General features: G+C 47.5%; 1 protein-coding gene across 2 annotated transcripts; it reads right to left on the bottom strand.

Moving 5' to 3' along the window:
* Positions 1-106: 106 nt before the first annotated feature.
* fbxo11b (F-box protein 11b) lies at positions 107-13,465 on the bottom strand. Of its 2 annotated transcripts, none has more exons than XM_079756868.1 (22): positions 13,178-13,465; positions 11,550-11,716; positions 11,156-11,237; positions 10,756-10,900; positions 10,493-10,622; positions 9,891-9,974; positions 9,617-9,749; positions 9,352-9,458; positions 8,538-8,649; positions 8,158-8,264; positions 7,689-7,826; positions 6,946-7,163; positions 6,420-6,600; positions 5,778-5,900; positions 5,559-5,644; positions 4,916-4,992; positions 4,055-4,198; positions 3,650-3,760; positions 3,138-3,245; positions 2,935-3,043; positions 2,503-2,601; positions 107-1,845 (listed from the first exon to the last, which is right to left on the bottom strand). In XM_079756868.1, the coding sequence occupies exons 1-22, from the start codon at positions 13,263-13,265 to the stop codon at positions 1,716-1,718; spliced, it is 2,679 nt and encodes an 892-aa protein (XP_079612994.1). In that variant the 5' UTR covers positions 13,266-13,465; the 3' UTR covers positions 107-1,715. The 2 variants fall into 2 exon arrangements, with proteins under 2 accessions (XP_079612994.1, XP_079612995.1); XM_079756869.1 differs by having other exon boundaries at positions 11,177-11,237.
* Between the last annotated feature and the right edge of the window lie 1,194 nt (positions 13,466-14,659).

Genomic DNA, 14,659 nt, shown 5'->3' with positions numbered 1-14,659 from the left:
CTCAGCAACCTCCTGATTGTGACAGAACGGGCGGGGGGCGGGGGGGAACTCAAGACAAACACATTTTTGATCTAATAAAGTTTTATTTTCTTAGAAATGACCAGTTTCCTTTTATCTTTTTTTGCCTTTCTAGGAAATTAAACCCCCTTTTTTTTATTCTGACTAGCATCTACATATTGGTTATTGAATACTTCACAATATATTAAGTCTAGATGTTATGGTACATGCATACGATCCAGGCTGCATGAGGAGCCACAGTCACCACGATACACGGGAGGGGGAGGGGGAGGGGGGGTGTAGAGGGGGAGGAAGACAGCAGACCAGCACATCCATTCCAGTCGCTAGGAGCTCCGATGCCTCCTATTGAAAAGCCTCTCCAGAGAAAATGACTGCATGAACTTAAAACACACACACACACACACACACACAACTTCTTCTCACACACACGCGCGCGCACATACACACAAACCTTTATACAAGTGCGGAGCTCCTCCACCTGCCATTTAAGATAATATTACTGGAGAGGATTTTTATTTTTTTAAGTTTAACTTTTTTTTTTTGTTTAGTGTTTTAACGAGATTCTCTTTCACAGAAAGAACTGAGTTCACTGGGACGTCTGAGCCACTGCTGGAAGCATGGTGAGGAGTGAGGGGAGCTGGAGGAGGGTGGGGGAAAAGGGGACGCTAACCAAAAGAAAAAAAATTATAATATCAATAATTATAATAATATATAATAAAATAAAAGACATTCAAATACAGTTCATTTTTTTGCCTGAAAATACAAAACTACATGAGAAAGCATTTAAAATCAAATCCATTGATCGGAATAACAATGAAAAAAAAAAAGCCCAAGTGCTCCGTCACACACACACACACACACACACACACACACACACACACACACACACACACACACACACACACACACACACACACACACACACACACACACACACACACACACACACACACACACACACACACACACCAACTGCCAGGGCAACCAATGAGGACAGCAGCTGAGAGGAGGCAGGATACCTCTTCATGGCAGTTCTTGAGAAGCAAACAGTGCGCCTCCGGAAAGCGGGCTTCAGCTGGGGGGGGGCGGGGGGCGGAGGAACAAGGGGGGGGGATGGGAGTCGGGAGATGCGGAGCAGGTGGGTTGCGTGTGGATCCTTTCTTAGTCCCCTGTCCCCCCCCCCCATCGAAGCAGTCCATACTGCATCGCCTCTCCACTGCGTCTCTGGGCACCGGCGACTGCATTCGGAAAATGTCTTGGCGCGAGGGGAGAAATCTCATGTGGCCATTCAGCGAGCATCCAAATCAAGTGTAATCCTCTTGCGCTCCTCTGGCTCCCTCTAGGGGTAGGATACTGCCACTGCAGCACCGCCACCACTACTACAACCCCCCATCACCACCCACTGGCCAATCCGCAGCCACGGCCGGCCGGGGCCCAGTCTGAGAGCGCTGCCAGCGCAGAGTCTCTCTGTGGGTCCACGCGGCCGCGGGCCGCCGTCCACGTGTGTTGTATGCAAACCATGTTCATGTGTGCGTGTCTCCCGGTCTCTGTGTGGGTCCTGTGGAGATGGATGGATGGATGGATGCTATGGCTCTGTGACGTGTGGATGGTGCAAAGAGTTGTGTGTGCGTGTGTGTGTGTGTGTGTGTGCGTGTCTATGTGTGTGTGTGTGCGTGCGTTGTACTGCGGGCCTCGGCTCAGTTGTGTTGCAGCGTGTTGGACTCGATGGGCGGTGCCGAGTCGTACAGAGTGTCCGTGTCGTGTGTGGGCTCCCCCGCCAGCGTGCAGGGGTTTGACAACGTCCCCGCGCCGCAGTCACAGAAAAACCTGGAGCGCCCGGGGAGAGGAGGAGGAGTTAGTAGAGGGGAATGGACGTTATTTATTATAGGGCTTTTCTAACCGTCGTGCACACATGGTACAGTTGCATATTTAAATAGAAGCCAAGAAATACTGAAATACAACAAGAAAGGGAATTGGAGTAAATGACCAGTAAAGCATGGCTGGCCTTCTGGAGACATTGTTACTTTGTTAGGGTTTATTTGATAGGGACAGAGTCATGTGGATTGTGTCCAATTCAGCAGAAAGCAGCATAGTATTTGTAGCTTTAGCAAATTTTCAATGCCCGTCCCTAATGTGTTTAAAGTGGAGCTTTGCTTTAGGTCTGTTGTGAAATAAAAGTTGATTAAATACAGTAGATTCTTAATCTCTAAAAGACCAATCATATAATTACAGCTGTCCTTATCAACCTAGCAGGGATCCCTGAGTCTAATAAAAGGAACAAAGAACGTTGATTTTGCTTAGAAAGATCACAAATAGCACCATCTGTAGGTTTCAAGGAGAGAACCTAACAAAGGTGGGGTAGTAAGCGAGGTTCTGCGTCACACTGCCACACACTTGCTATGTGAAGGGGCGCTGCTAGCAGCATCAGTACGGGGAGCGGGAGTCAGCCTGCAGGGCTGCGGAGGGAGGGAGAGCAGAACTCACCTATCATGCCTAATAAACTCCACATCGTGGCCTTGGTGGCACTTCTTGATGCAGTTGACACAGATCGCATTCCGGTCTGTCGTGTTGCAAGTGTGACACCTGGGACAGAGAGTACAAACACATTTAAAGAAGTTTAGCAAATGCAACTTTATTTGTATAGCACTTTAAATAAACGAGACGGACTGAGAGTGCTTCACAAAGAAACTTCAAATGGATGAGAAAAAGAAAGCAAGGGCAAAGTAAAAAAAATGCATTGTAGAAAGTCCACAATGAAATGAAATAATAAAATACATGTTAGAGAAAATAAAGGCAAAGTAAAAAAAATGAAAGTGCAATGAATTTAAGATGCAGCAGATTAGATACAAAAGAATATTAAACAGATAACAATAGCTGCATGGATCAGGGCAGCATGGTGTGTGTGGGGCCGGGTACCTGTAGAAGTCGTGCATGGGGTAGCTGGTGTAGCTGGAGATCTTGTACAGACACTGCCCTCGGCTCACCGCCTTCTCGATGGCGTCCTGGTTGTTCATTATCTTGTTATCTGATGGTGGAGGAAGAGAGAGGGGGGCAGGTTAGGGAGGGCGGTCCCCAGCGTGCCCTGTGGCCCCGTGCCCGATGCTGAGGGCCAAACAGACCTTTCATGGTGACGTTGACCCCCGAGGCCAGGAACAGACCCCCGAAGCGGTTGTTGAAGATCTGGTTTGCCTCCAGCGTGGCCGTCGCGTGGTTCGTGATTTCAATACCTGGAAAAAATAATAATAAGAGGTTTGTACGTTGAAGGTAGGGCTTCGTGATTTCGCTTTTTGGGTCAAACGATCTCCAAACTAATAGAATTGAAACGATTTTATTAATTTATTTTTTAATCTTTTTTTAGCTGGATACATATTTGTACATTATTTTGGATTTGAACATTTTCTATTTGAAAATTTTGTGTATTTCTTTAAGGGGAAAGTTCCCCTTCAAAAAAGTGTTTTTCCGGAGAGAAATACTGAATAAATGCATCATGTTTTCAAACTCAAAAATAATCGTTTGAATAATCGTGATTCCAATATTGACCAAAGAAATCGTGATTATGATATTTTCCATATTGGATCCCCCCAGGAATGGCCCTTGTGGATATTGCCCTCGACTACAGAATGAAACCGACCTGCTGCAAAGCCGTCGAAGATGCGGTTCTTGCGCAGTATGGGATGGCTGTTGGTGCTGATCAGCACCCCGGCCTGGGCGTTCCTGAAGATGTCGTTCTCCTCCAGGAGACCTGGAAACACAAACACATCCCGGTGTCACCACTTGTAACACACACACACACACACACACACACACACACACACACACACACACACACACACACACACACACACACACACACACACACACACACACACACACACACACACACACACACACACACACACCTAGCTGTATCGAAGCTTGGTTTGGATTCTTCCATGTTAACCCGTGACAAAGCGATTCTGTTATGAAAAGCCGTGCCCATAATGAGCCTCCGGTTGTGTTGCTCAGACGCTAGCTGATGTCGGGAGTGTGGACGTACCTCGGCCGCCGTTGAAGATGCAGATGCCCCCGTCCCGGCCGTCGTGGATCTTGTTGCGCCGCAGCGTGGGGTTGCTGTCCGTCTTGATCCACACGCCCGCCATGGCATTGTCGAAGATCTCGTTGTCCTCGATGAAGCCCAGACCTGTGGCGGAGAACCGAGGGTTAGGCCCGAGGCGTGGAGCAGAGTGTAGCACTATGGCTGGAGGAGCAGGGATGGGTGAGGAGCAGGAGAGGAGCAGGGGGATAGGAAAGATAAGGAGCAGGGAGAGAGGAGAGGAGCAGGGGGGAGAGGAGAGGAAAGGAGCAGGGGGGAGAAGAGCAGGGAGAGAGGAGAGGAGCAGGGGGGAGAGGAGCAGGGAGAGAGGAGAGGAGCAGGGAGAGAGGAGCAGGGAGAGAGGAGAGGAGCAGGGAGAGAGGAGAGGAGCAGGGAGAGAGGAGCAGGGAGAGAGGAGAGGAGATGAGCAGGAGAGGGGCAGGGAGAGAGGAGCAGGGAGAGAGGAGAGGAGCAGGGAGAGAGGAGCAGGGAGAGAGGAGAGGAGCAGGGAGAGAGGAGAGGAGCAGGGAGAGAGGAGAGGAGCAGGGAGAGAGGAGCAGGGAGAGAGGAGAGGAGCAGGGAGAGAGGAGCAGGGAGAGAGGAGAGGAGCATGGAGAGAGGAGCAGGGAGAGAGGAGAGGAGCAGGGAGAGAGGAGAGGAGATGAGCAGGAGAGGGGCAGGGAGAGAGGAGCAGGGAGAGAGGAGAGGAGCAGGAGAGGGGCAGGGAGAGAGGAGCAGGGAGAGAGGAAAGGAGCAGGGAGAGAGGAGAGGGGCAGGGAGAAAGGAGAGGGGAGGAGCCAACGGGAGAGGTGCAGGGGGACGCACCAGAGTTGTAGACCAGAATGCCTCCGTTCTGCCCGCCCCATATCTTGTTGCGCCGGATCTTGGGGTTGCTCCCCGTTCTGTAGAAGCACGGTGGCAGTTGGTTTTGAGTGGTTCACGGATATTTCCAGAAGCACATTTCACATGAGCGCCCTACATTGCATTGCATCTAGATAATAGACTATATTAAACAAAATATTATCCTGATAATCATGGGGCATTTCACATGAGGTCAATGAATACCATAATATGCGTAGTAATTAGAAATAGCCTTCTTAAACCAATAGCACAAGGTTCACCACAATTAAGGACATGGACATTTCAAACCTCTGATATGTTATCATTTTAAGGGCGTATCGTCTTATCTTAATTCAGTTAGACTATAAACCTGGGTATCACAATATGTATCTTCATTTAACGACGATAGGTTTAATTTAATGTCCCCCAAAGACAATAAACGATACCATTGTATCATCGCCTGGCGCCACATTCAAATCAAAGGCTTGATCATCCATTTGGCAGGGCGGAGGGTGGGAGTATTTTCAGTAGGACAAAGTAGATCAATGAATATACACGGAAAGATAGAAACAGGCTGTTAAATGGATGAGCAGAGGATCAAGTGCGGCGGTAGTATTGAAGTGGACACCTTATCTGCACTCCGGAGTACATGTGGTTGTAGATGTCATTGTCCTCCAACACCCCATGGCCGTTGTCATAGAAATACACGCCCACCTGAAACAGGAGGTGGACAGCAGAGAGACGATCACGACATGGATGAGGAAGGAAAAAACACATCTGTGGTATAGGGTCCCGTTCATTGAACCACAACACGTGCGTGTGCGCGTGTGCGTGTGTGCGTGTGTACCTGTTTGCCGCTGTGGATGCGGTTGCGTCGCAGGACTGGTGTGCTGCCGGTGGTCACCCACACCCCCGCCAGCGTGTTGCTGTACACCTCGTTCTCCTCGATCACCCCCTGGCCCTTCTCGTGCTGCGGAGACAACGCGACACGCGGCCGTTTAATGTTTCCCGCTGCGCGTTTCCCCAGGGAGAGATCGGGCCCAGGGTGCCAAAGTAAGTGCACCAGGTTTTGGGTGTGAACAAAGCTTTCTGTGAGCACCACGACAACATGATTCCTCTCGGGATCCCTCGGTTGACATTCATCTTGTTCCGTGGGTCTTTATTGACACATAACAATAAAAAAAAAATCTAATATTCATGCAATTGGAGAGAAGCCAATTAGATCTTCATAGCAGGTCTGGTAATCTACAGCAATATTATAGCTAAATTAACACCATTAGCCAAGGGCTGATAGAATTGGCAGCTAAAAAGAACAACATTTGCTGGTAAAAAAAGAAAAAAAAGGGTGCATATTGGACCCTGTATTCAAGACATATCAAACAAAAATGTATATTTCCAATCTTTGACCTCCAATTAGATAAAGACCATTAGTTCCAAGGGCAGAGACGCTGGCTACAGCGTGTGGAGAACAGCCGGGAATTCCTCCTACCACGTAGATGCCGCCGTGCTGTCCGTCGTGGATCTTGTTCTGCCGTACGATCGGACAGCTGTTGGTCCGGATCTGGATCCCGGCGAGGGCGTTCCCGTAGATGTCGTTGCCCTCGATCAATCCCCGCCCGTCTCCAAATATGTACACGCCCCCCTGGTTACCGTTGAATATAGCATTTCCCCTGCAGGCCGATAAAACACATAAATTGATACATACACAAAAACAAATACACTCATCACAGCAATAACAGGCAGTTAGCGCTGACAACCAGCTTAAACATGCCACTGCATTTAAGCAGGCATCTGCCAAGCAACATAACATCCGACTAACACCTTGGTGGAAGTATCAAGTTCGATTTGTGGCGTTGCGTGCTACTCAACGCTTTGACGTTGACGGGCGGGTGAGAAGATCAGCGCGTTTCCAGTTGTGCTTCACCGGTCAGCAGCAGAGGGTCTCTAGCGGCAGGCTTGTCACCAGACAGCAGGACGGCACTGCTCATAGGGCGGAGGGGGCATGGCGTTCTCACCGTATCGTGGGGTCACTGTTGGAGGTGATCCAGACTCCGGCAAAGTTGTTGGCGTAGATCTTGTTCTCGATGAACTGCCCGCGGCCCTTCTCGTGCACGTAGATGCCCCCCGTCTGGCCGTGGTGGATCTCGCAGCGCACCACGGTGGGGTTGGCGTACGCCTTCACCTCGAAGCCCGCGATGCGGTTCCTGTGGATGTTGCAGCTCTCAAAGTAGCCCTGGGGAGGAGGGAGACCAGACGCAGCTTGATGGAAGATCACAGGGGTTCACCCTAACATGGTAATGACTGACCTTATTACTACTATGTGATTAACATCTCAAGTATTTATGGATCATCTGTAAAACAGAATTAGAATCTTGAGTGTGGGCTAAAAGATGGGCTGCATAAAATATTCTTTGTTTTAGAAAGTTAAAAGTCAAGGACAGAACTTCAATGCTACACAAATCCTTCTGTAATTCCAATTCAGCCCGCCAATCAATATATAGCTTCATCAGAAGCAGACACAGGTATTTTTAAATGACCCTTAATAAGGTTAGTTACTTTAAAAAAGAGCGCAACTAAGAAGAAGCGAGCCAGGGAAAATGCATGGCCTACAAGGTCCTGAGGATCTAACACCCCTTCAAAGTAGCCCTGAGGAGGAGAGGGACCCAGAGGAAACCGCTAAGCTAGACAGTCAGCTGGCCAGCGGTTTTTATGGCCTAGATTCAGGGGGGGGGGGGGGGGGGAGAGGGTGGATGTTTACCATGCCGTGGTCGAAGGTGAACACGCCGACATCTCGACCGTGGTGGATGTGGTTGCGTCGTATGATGGGGTTGCCGTGGTTTTTCACCCAGATGCCCGCCAGCGCGTTGTTGCTGATCTCATTGTCCTCGTAGATGCCCTAGAAACACACACGAGTGGGGGGGGGGGGGGGGTCAAAGGTGAACTCCGGAGAGGGGGTCATCCTTTGCTCAGACAGCATGTTTATATGGAGGTAGTGCAATTGATGGTGTGACCCCTACATAATGTTTTACTGTACGGCAAAAAAATGGATTTCAACACTGCACCTAAAAATAAATTTAAAAAAGCATCCGAAGAAAACTGAAGTTTTACCATACCATTCAGTCAATTGACGTAAAGGTACAGACAGTTTGTTTGTCCAACTGCACAATAGCATCTTTCAAATCCCCTGACTGCATGACCTCTAAATGCTGTACTGTACTGCCTCTTACCTGTGCATGATCCGTGATGTACAGGCCCACGTTCTCACAGTCACTGATGTTGCAGTGTTTGATGGTCGGACAGGCCCCCTGGCCACTCACACACACCGCTGAACCCACTGGGGGGGGGGAAATCACAAATTCACCCATATATGTTAACATAGTCCCATTCATAACTGTAACATTTTCTACAGTTGGCACTGGTTCTGCACCACTTGGATTGCATTGGTATTATTTGGCCAACAATGAACATATTTTTCAGCAAAAAAATGACTTTACTTTTGACATATTTAGTGCCCACTAAAAGGTTTTATATTTACGGCTAACAAATGACATACCAAAACCCTATGAGAAATGTGTACGTAGCAATAATGCGAGCGAGAGAGACTGACCTGTGCAGGTGGAGCGGATGATGCAGTGGTCTATGTTGGGACTGCAGTTGACGGTGATCTCCAGGCAGTGGTGGGCGTTGTGGTGCTGGGCCGACTTGTCGTCGGGGTTAAACTGCGGAGGTGAGGGAACGATGAGGAGAGCGGGTAAAAGATGGGCCAGGGCTTCTCGAGCCATTTAGTCCCTGATCGGAAACGCTCAGGTCATGAAAGAAGTTCAAAAGCCATGGTCTAACAACAACTAGTTACTACACAGCACACCTCCACAAGGCCATCCTTTAATACTACCAGGAAAGAAGTCAGGAATCTTAAAAGAATGTAGGAAAATTAAAAGATTTGGCCGATTTTAATTAACTCATTCCAGCTCATATAATAGCTGGAATTGTAACATGGTAGACTTACTGTGTAATAACATGGTAGACTTACTGTGTTACTACTAAATTATTCACATCGCAGAATAGTTTATCATAAACAATAAGATATAAGATGCTACTTAAATTAATAAAATTGCCCCTAGTTTAAGAAAGCTACATTCAAGGACAGTAAATTCATCAATGCCACAACAATGAGATATCTTCTTGTAATTCAGTATGTAAGTCAGTCCATGGATCAATATCCATATTAATATTAATCAGAAGCAGACACAGGTATTTGAAATGACCTTCCCGTGAAATGATGTTGATCCCCCTATAAGTACAACGAAGAGGAAGCAAGCTAGAGAAATTGGCCTTTAACCGAAAAAGAAAAAAAAAAGATGCTAAATGTAGAACAGAGAAATAGGAGGGGACAAGCTGGGGGAGGTGTGGTCACTGCTTACCCGGATGGTCATGTAGCCTACATAGGCATCCTCCGAGCCCTCCATGAAGACAAACGTAGAGTCCCTGGTGTTCTCGATCACCACCTTGTCTGCTACCTTACCGGGAGCTGTGACCAGACAGGAAGAAAGAGATGAGCCTCACAAACGCCAGTTTCAACCACAAAAGCAGCAGCAGCAGCAGTAGCACTATCATGCCCACATGCCACTGTGTGACACAAGGACCAGGAGGTGTTGGGGTCGCAGCCGTGAGGCTGTTGGTTCCCACCTGCGCCAATCATGGTGATGGGGGACTCGATGTATATCCACTCGTCCGTGTAGATACCGGAGTGGACAAAGATCAGCCCGTCAAAGTGAGCTTCCTGCACGCCGCCCAGCGCGTCCTCGATGGTGTCGTAGTACTGTAATAGGACAGGGAATAGACGCCATTTTAACAATTTAATTTTTTTTTTCCACCGTTTCCTCCAAAAAATCTTGAACCAATGGAGTCTGGAGGAGTGGTTCCTGCTGTGTATTCCCCTTCTTATCGCATGGAGACTTACCAGCATGTTCTCCCGGCCTTTATATCTGCCTGGGTTGCTGTAGAAATGCTCGGCAAAACCGGGCTTCACGTGAGCCCCTTTGTACTGTAACACAACAATCAAAAGTCCAGATTCGTGATCACAGGATGTTCTGAACGAACATTAAACTTCATCGAACCAGCATGTATAAATAACCCATCGGCTGGACAATTTTAGTGGTGTGATTCAGTATTTTTGATATAGACAGTACGTTACTTGGCAGCAAGCATCGTTTATTTTCCCTTAAACCTGTGCCAAGTGCGAGTGGCTGTCTCATCAGCTAATGATGACATTTTCTAGTATTTTGATTTTAATTGGTGTCAGGAACATGCCCTACTGTTCACTGCAAACCAAAACAATCAGCATTTATTACACCCGTCTGACCATCTGGTGGTCTGCAGACGGTGCTAATGCACCAAGCTAATATGTGACAGTATAATTAAAGAGTAAATGACTACAATACACATTGAATATTAGACAATGCATCAGTGCAAGGGGAACCTTGATAGGACAATAAAAACAGCATGCGGTAACACAATACAGCAAATAAATAATAAGTGAATAACGCCTGCATGGCTACTGACCAGCTGCTGGAAGCTCTCCTTCCAGGGGTTTGGGTGCTCATGTTCTTCAGGGCTGACCTGGTAAAACCGGCCCGGTTCTGGGTGCATCATGGGCCTGGTGTACTCAAACACCTCCATGTACAGCCGCTTCCTAATAAAAGATATGATGTATACATTTCTAAAAATAAATCATAACGCAGTCACCTCTTTAAGTGGAATCAGGGGGGGAGTCTGCTCCGAATTAAGGCAATGTAACGCCAACATGTGACCAGCTGACGGCTCACCAGAGGATGGGGTCGTTGGCTAGCTGGCTGAATCTCTTGCACACGCAGGCTGCCTGGCACAGGTCCTGCTCCAGCAGATAGGAGAATATCTTCAACACCACCTCATCTGGAAGCTTCTGCTGCAGATACTGCTCTGCTGGGGCAGCTACACACACACACACACACACAGACACACAAAGATATACACAAATTATTGTATGGGTGGTCAGGAAAGAACATTTTACATTGTTATTCAACAATGGGTATAAAAAAAGCTTGCCATTTTGCTTAAAATTGACAAGAGACAGCGAACAAACAAATACGAAATAATAAACACACACACGATAATGTTTTTTGACAACATGCCAATACATTCCTCTCAGTTGCCTGGCAGTAATTTTCGAAAAGCTGTGACACACACCTGGCAGGTCGTGGCTCTTACCGGACACTCTTGCCCGCTTGGCTCGGTGACCGAAGGCCTCTGTGGACGAGGTAGAAGCACCCTGGAAAAGAAGGTTAGAGGCCCATTACATCACCACACGGCACATCCTCTTGGACCCAGGAAGACTCTCGACAATGGCCTAAACCCAGTTTTTGTACTCCGTCATATTCTACTAAGAACACAATGGAGTATACTCTGAAGCATCCTCCATCTTTGAATGGAGTATGTCCCTATGCACATTCCGAAATTCCCAATGTAGGTTTTTACTTTCGTGGCCAATACTTCTCGCTCACAAGGGAGCTATTTGCATGAGTGATGATAACATAGGGCCAGGGAATATGTTTCAAACACAAGCCCTTCAGGTCAGGCTCACCTCCATGGGGCTCTTGCTGGGGCAGGCGGAGGCAGTGGCAGAGGCAGCAGCGGTTCTCTTGGGCACCAGGGACTTGCGACGGAGCTGGTAGGGACTGTTCTGGGCTCCTGGACCCGACTCCTCGACAGCCATCTCGGCCGCAGCGGCGGCAGCGGGGACCTCTTCATCTGGACAGCAGGGCAAGCGGAACAATCACACATGCTCAATGCAAGCCATATACACTTACGCCTACAAGGCATGGATATCAGCTATTCATATGATTTCATGCCAACAGGATAGAGAAACAGAAGGACAGGGAAATCTGAACCTGATTCATCCAAGTATATATATTTGCATGCTAGATCTTTTAGCTCTATGGGGGAGAAGGTAGCATACCTTATATGAATAACTATATACACTTTCATCAAGAAAGACATATCTGCACCTCACGTGCTATTAAAAATAAAACATAATGGCAGAACACAATACATGAAAGCTGTCTTCACTAATAATTACCTCATTAGCATTATTAAATGACTAATGTCTTTAAAGCAATTTCATATTTGCTAAGTAGACTTTGTAAAGCCCACACTGTGGGTGAAATTTACATGTTGTCTTTATTGATGAATAGCGCTGTAGTAAGACGCATACAGTGCATGTATGTGGCATAGGCAACCCAGCAAGGTAATACTTGGCAAGACAGACAAAGGTTTCTGATTGATAATGGCAGATGTAGCCCCGCAGACGACCAGCTTGATAGCTGCAATTACATGGAGGATATAAAGGCCACTTTGTTTTTGTCAATGGCTATCGCTTGTATGCATATGATCAAATTAAAAACTATCTCGCTTACAATGAAATCAAAATAAAGGAGGCAGCCAAAAGGGCCGCAAGCACGGTCGATGAGACATGTAGCTAATGGCTCAAAACCCAACTGCGTATCTTGCAAATCTGCGGTGTAAACAAATAGGAGACATAGGAAGCACTGGGAACATGGGAAGGGGCTTTGGGCACATACGGCTGTTTCCTACATGGTGTGTGTCTTAAACACACAAGATGGACACGGCGATTTTGTGTAAACGGCCCGATGGCGTCAACTACAAATGCACAGTATATCATAGCTGATACGTCTGACCACATCCAGCCAGACTGCCAGCCAACATGATCTACTACCCTGCCAGTGTTTTGTTAACGTTACACCCCAAAAATGGCAGTCCAAATGCATCGCATTGGATTTACACCCTCCAAACCATTAGTGACAGCTGAGAATGCACCGGCCGAACAGACATGAAGAGCCCGGTTACGAATGGACGTCTAGTCCAGTCCTTCGGCTCTGGTTCAGGTCCACCTGAACCCAGGCTCCTAATTCTGGCAACCTAGTTAGGTACGCAGCAGTATGTGAAGACAACCCCCAACCTCCATCTCACCTCACAGGGAGCTAGCTCTCGGCGTTAGCCACGATCACTCAAGCCAAACAAAGCGCGGCCTGGCCTGAGCCATAGAGCAAGAAGCCTCGACTTTTCCTGCCTCCCCCGCCGTGTCTGACTGTAGGGAAGAGGCCGGCGTGCACAAATCCCCCCGCATGGAAATACTAGCGCTGCCTGACACGTTTTCCACCTCGGGCATTGACTGACCAGGACCTGGCTTACCTCGCTCGCCGTTGTTCCGTTCGGGCTGCACCGGGCGCGGCCTCGACACTCGCCTGGGTCTTCTGTTGGTGGCTCTGACGGAGTTCATTTGGGGAGTTGGTCGTTCAAAAATACAACGCTTTCCTCGACCGCCTGTGTCTAATTTTAACACTCGACCCAAACTAATACTCCCACCGTCTCTGAGCCAAACCCACCCAAACAATTACGACGGAAAACAGCTAATATTTAGGGTGTAATTGCTATTCTACGTACTATTGCTGCTACCCCTTATTGCTCCTCTGTACCAGCTCCGTCTCAATATCTAGCAGGAGGAGCCATTAACCCACACGGGGAAACAATCGCGAGAAAAAATGAGCAGAATATCTCTTCCACCAATCACAGTGCATAGCTTATATTGTCATCCAGTGCTGGCCAATCAACAACTCTGTATCAAACTGCTCGACTGGCCGGGTGGCGTTCTGAGTCGAAACACTGGTTCTGATAATTTGTCGATGAATACTGCACGTTACAGACATAGATTAATGGACATAAGATAAATAGATTTGACCAAATAGCTCCTGAATTTCAATAAAAAAATAATTGTGCGTAAACCATACATTTGTTTTATTTTTGGATAGGCTAAATTCAGTTCCATTCAAATGATAAGGCTTATAAGCAATTACAAAAAAAAAAAAAATTAACCGGGATGCAATTAACACATTATTAGTATTACGAGTTCCCCCCACATGAACCCACAGGACAATCAAATTAAAACGCCTTTAAACAAATAATCTCAGAAGAACATTTTCATGTAAATAAATGTCTGTTTCACTTATCACTGACTGAGGTAACACAATGGCTGGGGTTATGCGCAATGGACTATGCAAAGACAACCGCGGTGCTGAGAGAATCCGTCTGCACCTACTCTAGTGTACGTCATTATGCGACGGTGGATGGATGTGGGTCTGCTGTGATGAAACTACAATATTCCGAACATGGACTACAATGGGCAAATGTTATACCTTGCCTGGAGTGGACCACCCGGGGAAAATATAACTTCAATACCAAGGTTTGAATTTAAATTTAAAAAAATAATTTACCCCTCCCCCTCCCCCCCCCACCCATGCTTCCTCGATAAAATGGGCGGAGCAAGAAGACATCAACATGGCAAATGTATTTACTTTGCTAGACGCAGACATATGAATTGAACAGTACTTGGGATGTGACTGAGGATGTCTCACAAGTCCACAAGAACGCAAGTACAGAAAACAACGCTGATTAAAAATGTGCTTCGTTGTCGCACAGTTATTGTTGCATTTTCCCATCACAGACGTGTTCCTCGACTCACTTGTGTGTGATGCTGTCTCTGCCAGCGTTGCCAGTAAACCATCTGTCATCTGACAGACGTCACAAAGGCGACACTGTTTGGATCTCTGCTAAGTGATGTCCAAAAACCCACCTGCACTTACCGCCTATCGCCATAGGTGCTGCCCAAGAGAACGA

Source organism: Pollachius pollachius (genome assembly GCF_949987615.1).
Source record: "Pollachius pollachius genome assembly, chromosome: 19".
In the NCBI taxonomy this organism is placed as follows: domain Eukaryota; kingdom Metazoa; phylum Chordata; class Actinopteri; order Gadiformes; family Gadidae; genus Pollachius; species Pollachius pollachius.
Note: the sequence above shows the minus strand (reverse complement) of the source record. Positions and strands in the feature narration are given on the sequence as shown.

Bases quoted from the DNA above. Each gene is read 5' to 3' on its own strand.
- fbxo11b (XM_079756868.1), bottom strand. From the start codon at position 13,265: ATGAACTCCGTCAGAGCCACCAACAGAAGACCCAGGCGAGTGTCGAGG. The intron at 9,975-10,492 runs GTCAGTAGCCAT...GTTGTGTTACAG, and splicing joins AGGAGAGCTTCCAGCAGCTG to TACAAAGGGGCTCACGTGAA. The intron at 8,265-8,537 runs GTCAGTCTCTCT...CCCCCCCCCCAG, and splicing joins CATCCGCTCCACCTGCACAG to TGGGTTCAGCGGTGTGTGTG.